The 18781-nt window shown below is 44.1% G+C and overlaps 1 protein-coding gene across 2 annotated transcripts in view; it reads left to right on the top strand.

The window, feature by feature from the left end:
- LOC148506305 (uncharacterized) overlaps positions 1 to 18781 on the top strand; it is a 103072-nt gene that overhangs the window by 59945 nt on the left and 24346 nt on the right. For both annotated transcript variants that reach the window (XM_088446970.1, XM_088446969.1), the window contains exons 22-27: positions 694 to 941; positions 3346 to 3514; positions 5505 to 5706; positions 6767 to 6897; positions 7978 to 8144; positions 12356 to 12510. In XM_088446970.1, the coding sequence (XP_088303096.1) occupies positions 694 to 941; positions 3346 to 3514; positions 5505 to 5706; positions 6767 to 6897; positions 7978 to 8144; positions 12356 to 12510 (1072 nt within the window). The remainder of the gene's footprint in view (positions 1 to 693; positions 942 to 3345; positions 3515 to 5504; positions 5707 to 6766; positions 6898 to 7977; positions 8145 to 12355; positions 12511 to 18781) is intronic.

Raw genomic sequence — 18781 nt, 5'->3', positions numbered from 1 at the left:
GGGAATTAGGATGATAGCTGCTAGGCTTTAATAATGAAATGTGTTTGAGAGTCCGTCTAAAGCTTTGGAGACAGGTGGACAGAGTTCCAGTGGTAAGGAGAAGCATGGGTGCAATACTAAAGGCAGGAGTGGGATGATTTAATCAGTTGGGATGAAAGATAACTTTGGCAAAGTAAAGTGTACGAGTTGGATTGCGGAATAAAATAATGTAAAAGGAGGAGGATTGGGTTATGGCTTTATAGCTGAGTTTGATTTAGGTTCTCTAAGGTGAGTGGAGCCAGTGTAGGACCAGATGGAGAAGGGAGGCAGAAGCAGTTTGGTTGGTGAAAAAGATGAGCCAAGCAGCACAGTTGAGGATGGATAGGAGAGGGGTGATCAGGCAGGAAGCAGATTTAGGTTATGTAGCATGGATTTGGAAGATGGCTGTTGCATGTTCCCACATTAAGTACATAGACTATTTGTAATGATGCATCTTCCATTTTTAGAATGTTTGTTTATTTTTAATGAATCTCTTGCCAAGGATTTTGCAAATAATAATTAACATTATGAATAAACCCATAAGTAACTCTAAATAAATTGAAACCTTCAAATATTATTACTCTTGCATCAAATAATTTTACTGGTGACAGAAAAAAGACTAAACATAATAGCAGTATGTTTCTTTTTATGCGTGCACTATACACTGTATTGCAGGTATCCTTCTCAGAAGCTGCATGACATAGTACATATCGAGCTTTTCAGCGTGCACACGTTTGCATATATTCGCACTGTGAAAGGCTGCTGCAACGACTTCATTACCAAGTTTGATGTGAACCGTCAAGGGTCACACGTGGTAGCATTCTCTCATATCCCCAACACCAGTACCACAGAAATAGTAGTTTGGAATTTAGAAACTGAGGACCACAAGCACATGGTTACATTTTCATCTGTATCCACTGGAGGTTAGTTGTTTTCTTTTAATGTGGAGTGTACTTTTCAGGCTTAGATTGGCTATTCAAAGTCCACTGCATAGCTTAAATCTAAGTGGTACCCAATATCTTGGTTAATGTTTTGAAACATGGGAAAGTGATGTCTCAAAACCATTGTACATATGTGCCATTCCAGATGTACTATCTGTGTTCTTCATGTATTATTTACATTTTTTGAGGCTTTATTCCTAGATATTATGACTGCCCTATGTTGATAATTCCCAATCACCATTCTAAACCATAAGTGATATAAAGGTGTGTGATTATTCCTGCAGAGATCAGTGTACTGTCATTTAAGTGAATAATACATTTATATACCTAACATTGACACTTATTGACTCTTGCCTAAATGAAAATATAAAAATCTCAAAATAATTACTTTAAATGGCTGGAAACGTTTGCAATTTAAATCCCTACCACAAATCTCCTCCAGACATAGCTATGCTATTGCCATATGTGAGACTTTTCTAAGTTTAGAGCACCCAACATTCCCTAAAGCTTTTAGCAGAGTGGTCACCTCAAGAGTTAAAATACTACTTACTGAGTTTCTATTTAACAAGAAATACAATTGGACGCTGTAAACAATAATTTCTTATTGCTGCATATCACAGCAACAAGGATATATGTGCCCCATATTGTGAAGGGGGGCCAGTGTCAATGATTCCTTCTTATTTCTCTGATACCACTTTCACACAGAAATGTCCCTAAGTTCCGGCTTTTACCTGGCATTTGAGTGCTGGGTCATTTTGCCAGTCCCAGCCTGATCCCTCTTTTAGACAGAAAAGCAAATTTTCTACCCGGTAATTTGCTGATCAACACAAGTATTTCTTCTGTATGATACCTGCTTTCCACCTAAGTCCAGGGGCTGACCCAATATTTGGAATACAGGGCCTGATTCAGAGCTGCTCGCTAGATGCGATCGCTAACACGAAGTGTATGCAAATTGCGTAGACAGTGCAATACATTAGCACGCCCAGTATCTCTTAGAGAACGATCACATAGTGTATGCAGACACCCACCAGCCTGTTTTAAGACACCCACTTGTGTACGTCATGTCCAGGAAGTGTATGCAACCATCGGTACATCGTGTAACATCGGATGCTATCGCAGCGCTTGAGGTTGACTATACCCTGCCACAAGCACTGCGACCACTTCAGTGTACAAACCAGGTGACGTGTACTATGATGCTGTCTTTTAATTACGCACACCTCTAAAACGCAGTTGATATGCTCAGGCACGCCTGCGTTTGCACCTCCACTCCTCCATTTTTAATGGCCAGCCCCTGTTACCACCTACAAATGGCTTTCCCTGTCACTCACTCTGCTGGGCTGTCTATGCGCAGCGAGCGAATGCATTGTGAACTTTCGCTAAGGTATGCACATGCGCACAATACATACACACTGCGTACCATCGATAAGCAGTGAGAGTATGCATCTTAGCGAGCGGGTGTTTCAAATCGGGTCAGACCCTGTACATACCCTTTTTCCACTACAGCGCCAATGCGGGTTATTCCTAAATCTGCAACGTTCACACAGTGGAACACTTCTCCTAGCGCTTGGAGACGACATTATCTCCAACAGCTGAGAAACCAAGTCCCCATGCTGTAATGGGGATGGACGACCCAGGTTACCCGTTTACACTGCAGGGTTTCAGCGTTCCTGTGTTAAACCTACAAGTTACCAGGGATGGATTGCCGGGGTACTCGACCCGAGAATCCATCCCTGGCCCCTCTTACACCTAGAAGCAACCCGGGTTAACCCTGCAAAAACACGAGGTTTAGCTCTGGTGTAAAAGGGGTATCAAAGGGTCAATCCGGGTCATAATTGCCGGGTCCTGATCCTGGTAAAAACTAGGGTCAAAGTCCCGGGAATTTTGATGTGGGTTGACCCTTTCAGACAGTAAAAGGACCCGTGTTGATCAGCAAATTACCGAGTAAAAGTGCTTTACCCGGTAATTTGCTTTTCTGTCTGATCAATTTTCTTGTGATCAATTTTACCATCAGTTTGTCTCCAATCTTGAAGCCATAATTGCTGAGTTATAGGTCTCAGATCATTTTTATCTCCATAAAAATGGCTGCTGCTTGTACAAATCAGTCAGTAACAGAGACACATTGTAAGTTGTAAGTTAATTCACCTGACACAGATTTTATTTAGCAACTGCCCCTCAGCAGAATGAACAAGCCTGGAGGTCCACTTATACTGTATGCCACAGACAGGTACTTTACTGATAGAGCCATATTCCTGCAATGCATGCTGGATGTTATTCTCAGTCTCCTTTCTGTGTGTGTCTGTGTCATGTATATGGCATGATCTCAGGTTTGTGGCATGGGAGAGGTTGAATAATATCATTACTGAACATTTTTCTTTCAATGCCATAGGAATATGCTTTGATCTTCGCTACTGCCTAGCTTTCTGTGATGGAGAAAACACCTTACGTTCATGGAATTTGGCTAACCATATAAATAACCAGTCACTCACCGTCAACATCAACAGGACTAGGATAACTGATGGGATTCAGGAAATTGTTACAATGAAGACCTTTCCCAGGTACATAAGTTATTGTAACTGCAGTAAATTGGTGAGACTTTTTTTTATCCTCTCAATGGTGGATAGTACAGAAGTTCTCTCCATACACGTTTACCCTACAGTTTATGAAGATCAATTTAAAATGAAATCATGGGCTTAGTTAAGTTCAGCCAATTTTGGTCCTGATTTATTAATGAGTGATATGCTTGTTTGTTATCACTTGTTACTAATCTTAAATGGTGCTCCAAGCCTCCAACCAAACACGGGGGTGGATTTATTATAGCGGCACAGATAATGCCACTAAGAATGAGATGTAAGAACATCTCATCTGCCGGAGTGAAAACTCCCCCCCTCTGGCGATCCCCAGCTGAGCTCACAGCAAATCAGCTTAGTGAGCAGGTACTCCCAAGCATCATGAGATCTCGCGTGCAGCCCCCGGAGTCGACAGCCGCCGCAGCAGGGACAGTGCTGTCCCTGCTGTGGTGATAGGGCAATGACAGTTGCAGCCCTGCATACCGGTGCTGCTATCTTGTAGATAGCAGCGCAGATAACAACAGGGGCGCACAGGGCCCATGTCAATTACCGCCCCACCCCTCAGTAATACATAATGTGTGCTGATACCACTTCTTCCCCATACCAACACTTAATACAACTACCCCACAGCCTGTAAAGTGACAGTTACGTAGGAGTTGATTGGTTGGAGCACCGTTTAAGATTAGTAACTACAGATAACAAGCATATCATTCGTTATTAAATCAAGTGGTTTAGGTCAATAAAATGTTGTGATTTCATGCATTGAAGCCACAGTTGTGTCTCACTGAAACCACTGTGCTTCAGAGTTTTAGAGGACTATGTACTAAGCCTTGGAGAGAGATAAATTACCAACCAATCAGCTCCTAACTGTAATTTTTCAACACAGCCTGTAAAGTGTTAGGAGCTGATTGGTTGGTACTTTATCTACACCACTACCTCTCCCCAAGGCTCAGTCCATAGACCCCTTAGATGAGAGGTTCTCAAACTCGGTCCTCAGGACCCCACACAGTTCACGTTTTCCAGGTCACCAAGCAGCTGCACAGATGTATTCATTACTCCATGACACAATTTAAAAGTTCCACAGGTGGAGCTAATTATTTCACTTGCGATTCTATGAGGAGACCTGGAAAACATGCCCTGTTTAGGGTCCTGAGGACTGAGTTTGGGAATCTGTGACTTAGATTACTAAAATCACTCTCCTTCCTGGAGCAATAGGAATTTCAATGCTGAAAACACTGAATGCTTTGCTGCGGCTGGCATGCTTATATGAGCCAGTCGTCTGTCGTTGGATATCACTGATAGGCTAAACATCCTAATTATTATTAGTACCTTTTTCTTGATCATTTATGATTTTTGTTTATAAGTGAACTGTGGTTTATGCACAAATGTCTTTTAATTGAATGCATCTTATTTTGAGCGTGTTTTATAACATTTATAGATTAAATACAGGATGCAGTCATACTGTGTAGTCTTAAAATATTGGGGTATACATATGAAAACGGGTGCAGGTAATGAGTACGCCAGATGCCTTAATATGCTAATGCTGCAAAGTTATGTTACAATCAGTTCATTGGTTGCTATGATTTATGGCACCTTTTTTAACCAGAAAAAATGAGAAGGTTGTATACTGAAGTGGGCAATATCTGGATAGTGCCATTTCTGGATAAAGGGGTATATGATAGATTATCCACTATCTGGTATGAATGAGAATGAAAAGCAATTGAGTAAAACATTCTTACAAACCCAGAGCCTTTAGATTGTAAACTGTAAGATTCCAATGTGTTTTCCTGTATTGTTACCATGGCAAGTTCAGCTTGTAAGAATTGCACAAACTTACATTTTCCATTACTTTCTGAAATGTAAGAGGCAAATGAATATGATCAAATACCAATGAATGTTGAAATTGGTAAAAGCAAGTTGATAATAATTGATAGCAAAGTGCTAATGCTATAAATGTCTGGTACTATTGTCTGGATAGATACGTGGTCTGTAGAAGTGTGCGGCCAGGAGTGATCACTGTGTGGAATATTGTGAAATCGAAGTGTAAAGGCAGTGCTGTGCGGGTGGAACGTGGGCTGGTGGAGAACAATGATGTTGTGTTGGTCAGGGATATGAAGCTCTATGTCCTGACTGACAGGGGAATGGTCTCATTCACTGACACACCGAGACCCATATTTCAGGTACGTATGCCCATATTTCAGGTACGTATGCCGTGGGGAGAGAGATAAAGTATTAACTAATTCGCTTCTGTCATTTTACAGACTGTGCTTGAAAAATTACATTTAGCAGCCGATTGGTTGGTACATTATTTCTCTCTACTGTATCTTTCTCCAATGCTTGATACATCTCTCCCAGTGTAAAAAGAATGTAAAAACAGCTCTGTTATGGAAACAGTGACCATATCTGCAGGATATAAACTTTTTAGTCAGAATATGGAGAGGAACATTGACATTGACTCCAGGGCTGTAACAAGGTGTGTGCAACTAGAGCCGCTGCACAGAGCACAAGGCTCTGGAGGCAGCTGTATCGCTGTTCCATGGTCCTTGATTTTGGCGAGCAGGGTGCTTGGTATGGTACCCTGTAGCCAGTATCCTATAACTGCTGCAGTGCCCTGTGGCCTCCTGCCATTGCCCCCTGGCACCACTGGTTCCGGCAACCTGAAGGGACACTCCTGTGCCCAGAAGACTCCAGGCTCAGCCCCCCATATTCACAGTCTGGTGCTGCCTTGTACTCCCGCCTACTCACTTGGCTTCTCTTTCTATTGGAGCTTTGACCTGGCAGTCTTCAGTCGTAGGGCGGTGATTGGTGGCTGTGGGTTGGCTTGGCCTGGCTCACACTTCTGCCTGGGTGTCAGTGAGGATGCTGAGTCCTAGCTAGCAGCAGGTAAAAAACAGGCCAGAGGTGCTGCTCACCTGGGACGAGCAGGGCCGGAGGTCTCCAAGTGGGGGGGGGCAGAGGGTGCTGGTTACCGTGGATGGCAAGTACACATTACAATATTACATTATAATACTATGCCCTGTCTATTATGCAATGTCCTTGCATCCATCATTACGCTGGGCACACCCCCAGAGTGATGAAAATGGGGGGGGGTGCCGTGAAGCCACAACCTTCCCCACGATGCTTGGCCCCTTTTTGGGCCCGCACCTTTGATGTGTGCATAATATCCATATCATATTATATTTGGTGGGTAGGCACTTTTTCTGGCACAGGGCACCAAAATGACTATTTTTGTCTTTCTAGACTCTTCTTACATATGATTTGCTGAAGAAAAAATATGTCCGCAAACAGACTGGACTCTTTGTTATTCCATGTCCAAAGCATGAATACAGGATACTCGATGGAGGGATACTCCTGGGTCTCTCAGAGAACAGGTGAGGAAGTGGAATAACGTACAGTACACCAGGGCTTGTTCTCTGCAATAGCACCATTTTTATGTGGATCCATTCAGGGTCTATTGTGTCCCACACAACGTAACAATAAATAAATAAAAGACTGCCACCCTCTTTGCCTTCTTCAGAGAAACAGCGAGTGACCCGATAACTAATGACTTGTGACTTCTGCAGGATTATGGATGCTTCTGGAAAGTGTGCAAACATCACTTTAAAGTAGGGATGTGCAGGCTCGGATAGGTTCGAGTTTGCACGTGGAGTTCGGATTTTTCCCTCCAAAAAAACGGAACTCAGAACGAGGCAAAACGTCATCTTACATGGACGAACATCATCATTCCTGGTCTTTTGTCCAGGAATGATGATGTTCGTCCATGTAAGATGACGTTTTGCCTCGTTCTGAGTTCCGTTTTTTTGGAGGGAAAAATCCGAACTCCACGTGCAAACTCGAACCTATCCGAGCCTGCACATCCCTACTTTAAAGTATTGGCTACTACCACTTGAAGATAACCACCATGATTCAACTTCTAACTTATTGGGTTTAGATATTGCTGTCTTATAAATTTGAAAATGAGGAGACCTCCAGAATGTCTTTACTATATGTGTCACATTTGAATGCATTTACAACATTTGTACAAATTAGCCTTCAAAATTAATTTTCTAATAACAATTGTGCCTAGATGGTGCAAGGCATCCACGGAAAGTATGCAAAGGCCAAACTCCGCCACTAAACAATAATAAAAATACAGGATAAAAAATGTTCTGTTCCCTGTCCCCATCTAACAATTGAAAGCCCCCATTAAATGATATGTCAAAGCAATGTGTCACATTGTGCAGTGTTTCAAAGCAGGCAAATATCTCTCACCCTTTGTCGTCCATAAGGGCCTTACTCTGGGGCATATGCATTTTCCTGACCCTTTTCTCAGCACTAAGAAACATCATGCATCGCCGCATATCACAGTGATGCAGCCCTGAGATGTACTAAAAAAAAAAAGAGAGTTGTTGAAAAAATAGGGTATTGTACAGCTTTATTATAAAACTCCATGTGCTTTGCTGTTTTTGCAGAGACCATTTTGTTATATGGAATATGGATACAGGTTTTATCAAAGATCGGTTGAAGCCACAGTTTAAGGAAAAGACCTCTGCTTTGGACATATTAGCAGGACATGACCTATATAAAGAAAATGTGCACAAGCAAGTACTACAGCAGAAGAGGCGAGGAAAAGAGACAGGTACATATATGCATAATGTAATATACATGTACTACAGCAAAAGAGGAGAGGAAAAGAGACAGGTACATATACACATACTAATGCAATATACATGTACTACAGCAGAAGAGGCGTGGAAAAAAGACAGGTACATGTATACATAATTTGCTCAATTATATGAAAATGCATTCCCTGTTTGATGCCACAAATTATTAACTGATACTGCTTGAATCTGTTTGTAGCATCAAACAGGGAATGTGCTGTTATATGACTGATCAATATATGGTTCTTTTCAAGTGTATGTAGTTCCTTGATTTTATTAATAGCTGCAACCGGTTTGAGCTTACCCAAGTACATTCCTCTATAAGGTTAGCGCAGCCTCTACTCTTTTATCTAGTTTAACAACATATTTACATAATGTAATATAAATGTAATACAGCAGAAGTAGAGAGAAAAGGACACAGTCTTATATACATGTCTTCACAGCTGAGAGATTATTTGTTACTGTGCATGCACAAAGTCCTGTAAACCCCTACGGCACATGCTGCAATTCACAGAGTCCATGTTTAACTGGAATTCGAAAGGAGATACTGTGCCAGCCATAGGCCGGTGCAAGTGTCGATGGTGGACATGATGGTGCGCCAATGGTGAGGTGTTCATAACCACGGGTGGAGTTGCACTGTCCACGGCCATTGAAGGTGGCCTTTTTAGGGCTTGCGCTGTATGGCGCATGCTAGAATAAAAAGGTAAGGCTGCAACTAGCACAGAAACACAACCGTGGCTGCAATAGTGTCCACCTCCGAATCAGGCTCTATGGGTCAGATTTATGTGGCTGCACTGCCCCACTATATCCGGTTGTAAGAGAGAGTGCAAAGGATCTGTCTGGAATCACAGAATCTGTGCGTACGCTTACCTCTTCTACCTCTGAATAGGCCACAATTTCGTCTGCACACCCATGGAATCTTATGCTAAGTATGAATGGAGTGTATAGGAAAGATAAGAAAAAGACCCAGGCGCTTGGAAGAGTTAAAATATCACTTCAGTCTCAAATGCGGCTGTGTGAGGTAGTCAGCCTCATATATACAGTGTTGGACTGGCCATGCAGGGCCCACCAGGGAATGCAGTGGTAGGGGCCCATGGTTAAAGGCTGTGGTCAGCCACCACAGATGTTTGGCTAACCAATGGGCAGATCTTGGTGTAGTTTCTATAGAAGGGAACCAATCCCACATGCCGATCAGTGTTTCTGGTAACTGACCATCTAATAGAGTAACAATGTATAATTTGAGGTCTGAAACCTGAACCTAGAGAAGGGGGTGGGCCCACAGGCAGTGAGGCCCCCGGGTATTTCCCCTGTACCCCTATGGGCCAGTCCAACTCTGTCTGTATAAATTATAGAAAGGCAGTCGCAGAGGCTGAGGATAATAAATATTCTACTCAAATCAATCGTCAAGTTAAAAAATACATATGTTTATTTCAATAAAAAATCACAATAACAATGTCAACAGTTGACATCCAAAACATAAACAATTAAAATTTCAACCTTCACTAATGTGATTGATAATTAAACATGCTGCAAATGGTATACAATCCCTGGATATGCTCAATTAAATATTCTCCTGTCTCTGAGGAATAAGGAGTATGACTTTTAGAATAATGTCACTGTTATTTGTAAGGCTAAATAGCCTATATTAGGATGTAAATGTTCTTTTAAAGGTAATATTACTTGCGAGCTCCTGTGCCTTGTAGATAAATATAGAGACTGGGGACATATAGTGAAGCACCCTCCGGTTTAAAATGTAATGCGCTCAACCCGACCAGCGGGGAGCGTCTGATAGAAATAAAGCTTCTTTTGTAATCCTGGGATGACAATGACAGTAGGCAAGCCCCGTATATTCTTACTCACAGCTCAAGCTGTGTAGAAGTAGGGTACAATAATGGTAAGCTGATTCCTGTTTGGGGGTCTCGTTGGTGTTCCGTATGCCTCCAGGCAATACAACAGCCGGGATGAGACTGTTTCCCCAATCGGCTGCTGTATAAGCCTACCTCACGTGCAAGAGGTACCAGTGCAAGATGCCCGGAAAGGATTTCTTACCGGGTAGAGTAAGTGGTGTCCTATCTTAGGCTCCGTGTGTCTCTATGTTCTGTGATAGTCGGGCGCAGTCCGTGACTCTGGCAAAATTCCAGACAGTCCTGACTCGTTATCAGGGGTGAAGATGTAAATTGCCCAAACAAGATGTAGCCGAATAGTGTTAGCAAACAGGCAGCCAGGTGGTAGCAATAGAGAACAGGGTGGGTGAGCCGTGTCCACGGGAGTAGCTGTAGTAAGATATCACCTACGCGTTTCAACGCCTCAAGGGCGTCTTTTTCAAGGTGGATACAGGTAGTCATGTTCATACATTTAAATAGCATTCCAAATTAGCTACATTTGATTCAGCTATCTGGCTGACTGCTGTGCTACTCTGAAAAGTTCCGCAGATTCACAGAGCTGCATAAGTCTGTCTGGTTTGGCCTTGTGACCCTGCGCAGTGCGAAAAATCACAGATGTGGCCACTTTCCATGCAACTCTGAATCAATCCCATCATAGGGATGCAGTCAGGAAGCCGATGGTCAAAATGCCGACCGCCGGCTTCCCGACTGTGCAATCCCGACAGGGGACAAATGATAGGCGTCAAAATCCCGACGCCTATCATCCCTACGCCGGGAGCCCGACGCCCGGCCTACCGAACGAAGGTAAGCCGGGCGGCGGGTGCGGACAGCTCTGAGGGGGGAAGGGTTAGGGGCTCCCGGGGGGGACTTAGGGTTAGGTCCCACCCTCCTGGAGGGTTAGGGTTAGGCTAGGGGAAGGGGGGTTAGGGTTAGGCACCCCCGGGGGCGGTTAGGGTTAGGCACCCCCGGGAGGCGGTTAGGGTTAGGCACCTCCCCGGGAGGGTTAGGTTTAGGCTGCGGGGACATGGGCGTTAGGTTTAGGAACTTACAGGGGGGGTTAGACACTAGGGAAAAGGTTAGGGTTAGGCACCCCTAAGGGAGGGTTAGGGTTAGGGGAGGAGAGGGTTGGGTTAGTTACCTGTCGGGATCTTCATTGCCGCCGGTCTTCCGGCGTCGGGACATAGGTCTGGCGGTCATTCATACCGATCCCCCATCATATGGGGCTGTTGTCAAGAAGACCACAATGACAATGTCAGCATTCATAATATCAACACCAAAAGATTGACATGGTTAAAATGTTGACATCTGAAAAATGTCGACATTTTCAAAATGTCGAAATTGGCTTTAGTATTAGTGTTAACATTAGGGTTAGGGATAGACAGACATTAAAAAGTCCTGTAATAATAGGTGAGTAGAACACTGATCTTCCTGATTTTAGAAAAATACACACAGATCTATTCCAGATCCAATAACTTCATTAAAACTCAAACTAAATGTATCTAGAGAATTCAGTAGAACTTGCCGTGATAATGGTAGACCCTGGGCACAAACATGTATCAATGTCACATACTGTATCACTCCCACCTACAAGACTTCTCCTGTGCTGCTACCTACTTATGAAAATCCCTACCATGCCGGATCAGAGGCTCCCCCAGCCTTTAAGCCTTTATACACACTCTTGACAACCCATCTCTTTTTTTGGGCTTACCCTACTCATGCCTATACAATTATACAACAAAAAAGTAAAGCGTATTCCTACGTGGGGCACTCGTGCACTGTAAATATATTCAATTTGACAGCATAAGTTATCAACAAGTTGGGAATATGACGTACTGTATATATTTAAAACTTTTAATGAATTGTTATTAAAATTACACCAGCAAAATATTAAAAATTAAGGTAAGTAAAAAGGTGAGACTTATTTGTAATATTTCGCTGGCATCATTTTAAAAACAATTCATTTAAAGTTATGTTTTAAAATGTAGGAATACTGTTTTCTTTTATGTTGTATAATTGTTCACTATATTCCTGGGTGCACCTCCCTATTTTGATAATGATAATTATATGGATATACACGTCTGCCCCAATTTCCTCGATAAGCCATACTCACTCCTCTTGTCTCAGATATGCTCATTACCCCCAAGAGCTTAAGCTCTCCCATGAGCAGGGCCCTCCCTGCACTTTATTTTCATGTCTTGCTCTTATTTTGTCTACCTTGTATGTACCCGTTTATGTATGGTCTGTTGTCCTTACTGACCAGCACTGTGATGTATTATAAATCAATAATAATATTAATATAATTTCAGTTCTTTTGACTCCTTGGGAGAGACGCAATGAGACCAAAACCGCAAAGCGCCGTAGGAAGGAGAGAGAGGTGAAGCAAGAGATAGAGAGGATACATCAGTTGGCAAATGAAAAGAATAATGCAATTGATCAATACCTGCTGAGTGACAATGAAAAGGTAATGTGACCTTGGACCGCATAAAAAATGCTTTAAAATAATAATGGGATGGGAAGGACACATATAAATAAAAGGGGAAATATGGGTGATGAAACACAGTAGGAGGCAAGGGATGATTGAAAAATTTAAATGGCAGTGTCTCGTTTTTTTATATACAGTCAGGTGCATAAATATTGGGACATTGACAGAATTTTCATATTTTGGCCTCTATTCACCACCACAATGGCTTTGAAATGAAACAAACAATATGTGCTTTAACTGCAGACTTTCAGATTTAATTTGAGGGTAATTACATCCAAATCAGGTGAACGGTGTAGGAATTACAACGGTTTCTATATGTGCCTCCCACTTTTTAAGGGGCCAAAAGTAATGGGACAAACTAAACAATCCTAAATCTAACTTTCACTTTTTAATACTTTGTTGCAAATCCTTTGCAGGCAATTACAGCCTGAAGTCTGGAACGCATAGACATCACCAGACGCTGGGTTTCATCCCTGGTGATGCTCTGCCAGGCCTCTACTGCAAATGTCTTCAGTTCCTACTTGTTCTTGGGGCATTTTCCCTTCAGTTTTGTCTTCATCAAGTGAAATGCATGCTCAATCGGATTCAGGTCAGGGATTGACTTGGCCATTGCATAACATTCCACTTTTTAGCCTTAAAAAACTCTTTGGTTGCTTTTGCAGTATGCTTCGAGTCATTGTCCATCTGCACAGTGAAGCACCGTCCAATGAGTTCTGAAGCATTTGACTGAATATGAGCATATTATATTGCCCGAAACACTTCAGAATTCATTCTGCTGCTTTTGTCAGCAGTCACATCAATAAATACAAGGGAACCAGTTCCATTGGCAGCCTTACATGCCCACGCCATGACACTACCACCACCATGCTTCACTGATGAGGTGGTATGTTTTGGATCATAAGCAGGTCCTTTCCTTCTCCATACTCTTCTCTTCCCATCACTCTGGTACAAGTTGATCTTTGTCTCAACTGTCCATAGGATGTTGTTCCAGAACTGTAATGGCTTTTTTAGATGTTGTTTGGCAAACTGTAATCTGGTCTTCCTGTTTTTGTGGCTCACCAATGGTTTACATCTTGTGGTGAACCCTCTATATTCGTCTTCTCTTGATTGTTGACTTTGACACATATACACCTACCTCCTGGAGAGTGTTCTTGATTTGGCCAACTGTTGTGAAGGGGTTTTTCTTCACCAGGGAAATAATTCTTCTGTCATCCACCACAGTTGTTTCCCGTGGTCTTCCGGGTCTTTTGGTGTTGCTGAGCTCTCCGGTGCGTTCTTTCTTTTTAAGAATGTTCCAAACAGTTGATTTGGCCACAACAAATGTTTTTGCTATCTCTCTGATGGGTTTGTTTTGATTTTTCAGCCTAATGATGGCTTGCTTCACTGATAGTTTCAGCTCTTTGGATCTCATATTGAGAGTCGACAGCAACTGATTCCAAATGCAAATGTCACACTTAGAATCAACTCCAGACCTTTTACCTGCTTAATTGATAATGAAATAACGAGGGAATAGCCCACACCTGTCCATGAAACAGCTTTTGAGTTGATAGTCCCATTACTATTGGCCCCTTAAAAAGTGGGAGGCACATATAGAAACCGTTGTAATTCCTACACCGTTCACCTGATTTGGATGTAATTGCACTCAAATTAAATCTGAAAGTCTGCAGTTAAAGCACATCTTGTTTGTTTCATTTCAAAGCCATTGTGGTGGTGAATAGAGGCCAAAATATGAAAATTCTGTCAATGTCCCAATATTTATGGACCTGACTGTATGTCCTCCTGGTACTCTTGATCTCTATCCCCTTTATAGATCGACCTGGATAAAAAAAAAAACATTTTTTCTTTTTTGTAAATATATTATTCTGTTCTGGGCAGGGGCACTAAGAGGGTAGGGTGACACCAGGTTTGCGAGGGGGTGTAACTATGCCCCAAAATGTGCCCTACCCCCTCCCGCAGATCTCACAACCATGCCCCCCTCAGCATTAATTACTTCTTATGGGAACCTGACGTTACGTGGATACTCCCCCCTCCCAGTGCCCGGGCCTTTTCTAACTCTTGGTGGCCCATAGTTCCGGGTGATGGAAGCAATATTAAGTATTTTTTCTTCTTCAGGGTCCATAGGGATCTACAGGTATACCATGGGGATAGGTATGCAGTCGGGAAGCCGGTGGACCTAATCCCGACAGCCGACTTCCCGACTGTCATATCCCGGCAAAGGTCTAAAGACAGCCGACGCCTGTCATTAGACATATGCCAGGAGACCGATGCCCGGCATCCCGATCGAAGGGACGACGGGCACCGAGCGCGGATAGCCGCAGGGGGGAAGGGTTAGGTTTAGGGTTCCCGGGGGGACTTAGGGTTAGGCACCCCCCGGAAGGTTAGGTTTAAGCTAGGGGAAGGGTGGGTTAGGGTTAGGCACTCCCGGGGGGGGGGGGGGGACTTAGGGTTAGGCATCCTCCCGGGGGACTTAGGTTTAGGCGGCGGGGAAGGGGGGGTTAGGTTTAGGCACTTAGAGGGTGTATTAGGGTTAGGCACTGGGGGGGGAAGGTTAGGGTTAAGCACCCCTAAGGGAGAAGGGAGGGTTAGGGGGTAGAAATAGGTTAGTATATACTTACCTGGGGACGATCGGGACTTCCTCCTCTGCCGGGATGCCGCTGTCGGGATTCCATGTCTATTCCTGGGGATCATATGGTTGGAGTGATCCAGACACCAAACAGTTTAGCTTTCAGCTCCCAGGATGCCTCATGGTCCTCCTCCACATATATCCCGCCCCCGGCCACAGGCATTCAGTTGTTCATTTGGTGTGGCAGGATTCAGATGCACCTTTGTAACAGGGGACTCTCAGGCAGTCCCAAGCTTTTATTTTATGTTTTATTTTATTCTTATGTTTTGAGTTAGCAGTGCTGAGCGTCTGAATTAAGATGCATGCACTGCGACTAAGTCTACCACCGCTGGGTCGCAACACTAGTAACTTCTCTGGTGATTTTGGCGGATCACGTCAAAGCTTGCTAGCAGCGATGCTGGGGCCAGGACTGCAACTGGACGCACAGAGATGTCAGGTAAGGTGATTCCTCTCTTACGGTGAATCGCGCGCGGCAGTCCTTGCTTCCGGTGCTGGAGATGCACCGGAAGCCGCTGTAGCGAGGGCCCAGGGCCATACGCTCCCTCACTAGACCACAGGGGCCTTATCGCCTGACGCCGGTGATCGGCAACAGCCGCTTCTGCTGCCATGAGGCCAGCGTACGCGGCTGGTTGATGCAGCTTAGGGAAGATAGGTTCTCGCCCGGCAGCTCCTCCCCTGACCCAGACGCAGATCCATTAAAGGTTTTCCCATGTCTGGGTCACTCCTCTTACCCTACCAAGCCACGCGTTTCAGTAGTTAATACAGGGTCTATGGCAACCTAATTATATATGCATTGTATGTGACTGTTTGCTAGCTGCTGTGTTGATACTGCCTTTTATTTTCTGTCAGTTATAACTGTCACTGTTTTTTTTCCTCATCACTCTATTACAGGTGTGTGGGGTTTCTTTGGCACTTCACATTTACTTGTTATTTGTATTTGTAAGGGCTGTTACATTACATTGCATTGTTACCTTTATAATTGATATGTCAAAAGGGAAAGGGAAACAGGAGGCGGAGGCCCCTGTGTTGGTTGCTGTCTGTTATAAAGAACCACCTCACCAGTCCAGTATTCCAGCCCCTGTACAGGAGCCATCTTGGGTGTCCTCCGTGTCTCAGGTGATGATGCAGCTAGTGGATCATTTGACTACTCCCACACTGCCTGCTTTAATGAGATACCCACAGCATGCTATGTTTGTCCCTCCTATATATCCTTCCTGGGTGGATGTTTATGCCCACTCAAGTCAGAGTATGGCTCAGACCGGTAGTCACTAAGGCGCTTATGCGGAGGTTATCTTTTTATCAGTCTGCTCAGCATAGAGATTCAGACTAATCACCGGAGGAATCAGGTGATGAGCCGGGTTCTTCTCCAGGGTCTAGCTCAGGAGAGGAGGACCGTACTTCTACAGTGGATGTTCCTTCTTTGGTGAGGGCGATTAGATCAATCCTAAATATACAGGATGATGAACCGGGTCCTAGAAAGAAGGCTCCTGTGTTTAAACACCAGAAGGTGGTAAAAGCTGAGTTTCCTAAATCTGAGCAGCTCACTGAACTTATGGAAGAGGCATGGAGTAACCTGGATAAATGGTTCCATGTTACGAAAAAATTTGCATCTTTGTATCCTTTCCCAGCTACTGAATGTACTAAATGGTAAATCTCTCCTTCTGTGGATGCTTATGTGACACATTTAGTCAGGAGCGCTACGTTGCCTATTTTGAACAACTCTCCCATCAGATTCTATCATGGCCTTGGCCCTCCAGGAGGCTATTTACTCCCTGCTGTGGGCCGGGGTGATAATCCCGGTTCCTGTGGGTCAACAAGGAAAGGGTTATTATTCCAATCTATTTTTGTTCAGGAACCAAATGGGTCTCATCGACCTATTCTAAATCTGAAAACCCTCAACAAGTTCATCCGTGTACCCAAGTTCCGTACGGAGACTCTGTATGGAGATTACACCATCCCACCAAAATTTTTACGATTTTCTGTCCTTCAACAATATTATCAATTTCAGGCACTGCGTTTTGGTCTATCCACGGCCCCTCAGGTCTTCCCCAAAATAATGGTTATGACAGCCTATTTCAGGGAATCAGAATACATCAATATCTGGCTGACCTTCTGATATTGACACAGTCTCTAGCTGTTTTACAACACCATCTCCAACTGACCTTGGCCTGTCTACAGACGCACGGCTGGATCATCAATTGGAAGAAATCCTCTCTTTCTCCAACACAGCGGATGGTACATCTGGGAGCATTTCTGGAAGAGGACAAGCCCTATCATTGTGAATTCGCAAAATGCTACGCAATCTAAGGGTATCCATTCTATCAGCGATGCAGGTCCTTTGACATGGTGGAATATGCTCAGTTCCACTCCAGGCCTCTGCAAAAATGTATTCTCTCCCAGTGGAACAGACATTATCATCTAATAAAGTCCCAGAGGATCCTTCTCACTCCGAAGGTTCGTCTCTTTCTCTTGAGGTGGCTACAAAAGGATCATCTAGACAAAGGGTGCCCATTCTCGATTCCAAATTGGGTGCTCCTCACCACGGGCAGCAATCTTTGTGGATGGGGGCAGTGACAGATGATCACACCTTTCAGGGAAAATGGACAAATCAAGAAGTTCATCTGCCCATAAACATTCTGGAGCTTCGTGCAGTATACAAAGCACTCATCATGGCAAAAGACCAGATCCAGGACAGGCCAGTCTAGACCCAGTCCGACAACTCGACCACAGTTGTCCATCATCAAGGAAGCCCGCAAAGTCATGCAGCCATGAGGGAAGTGACAAACATTCTGATATGGGCAGAATGTCATCTTCAGGCTATCTCTGCAATATTCATCCCGGGTGGACTTCCTAAGTCGTCAGGACATACACACCGGAGAGTGGGCTCTTCACTCGGGGGTTCTTCAACTCCTAGTGAACAAATGGGGCCTAACGGACATAGACCTCATGGCATCATGTCACAACCACAAGGTCCCCAGGTATGGGTCCAGGACTAAAGACCCCTCAGCCGCCTTAGTGGAAGCACTGGAAGTAAGATGGGACTTCAAACTGGCGTATCTATTTCCTCTGATTTTCCTCCTCCCAAGGGTCTTCAGGAAATTGAAGCAAGAAGGTGGAACTGCAATACTAGTGGCTCCTGCATGGCCCAGACGTCATTGGCTCACCGACATACGGATTCTATTCATAGACATTCCATTTCCTCTTCCTCTATGGCCGGCTCTGTTAGCACAAGGTCCTTACCTACATCCAGACTTACTCCGTCTGTCTTTGACTGCGTAGCTCTTGAGTCTTCCATCTTAAGAGCCAAAGGTTTATCCAGCTCTGTGATTCAGATGATGCTTAGGGCACAAAAACCTTCCTCTGCCCGCATCTATTACAGAGTTTGGCAGTCTTTTGGTAAATGATGTTCCCACAGAAAGTATGACCCTAAAGTTTCCCAGGTACTTGTTTTTCTCCAGGCTGGGTTAGACCTTGGTCTCCACCTGGCCACCCTCAGAGTGCAGGTTTCTGCACTGTCAGTCTGCTTCAGGAGAAAGATTGCTTCTTTGCTGGATGTTAGAATTTTCTTTCAGGGGGTTCTCCGAGTTCAGCCACCCTTTGTCCCACCGGTAGCACCGCGGGATTTGT

This window comes from Taudactylus pleione, unplaced genomic scaffold, assembly GCF_031769625.1.
Source record: "Taudactylus pleione unplaced genomic scaffold, aTauple2 ptg000408l, whole genome shotgun sequence".
Lineage (NCBI taxonomy): Eukaryota > Metazoa > Chordata > Amphibia > Anura > Myobatrachidae > Taudactylus > Taudactylus pleione.
Note: the sequence above shows the minus strand (reverse complement) of the source record. Positions and strands in the feature narration are given on the sequence as shown.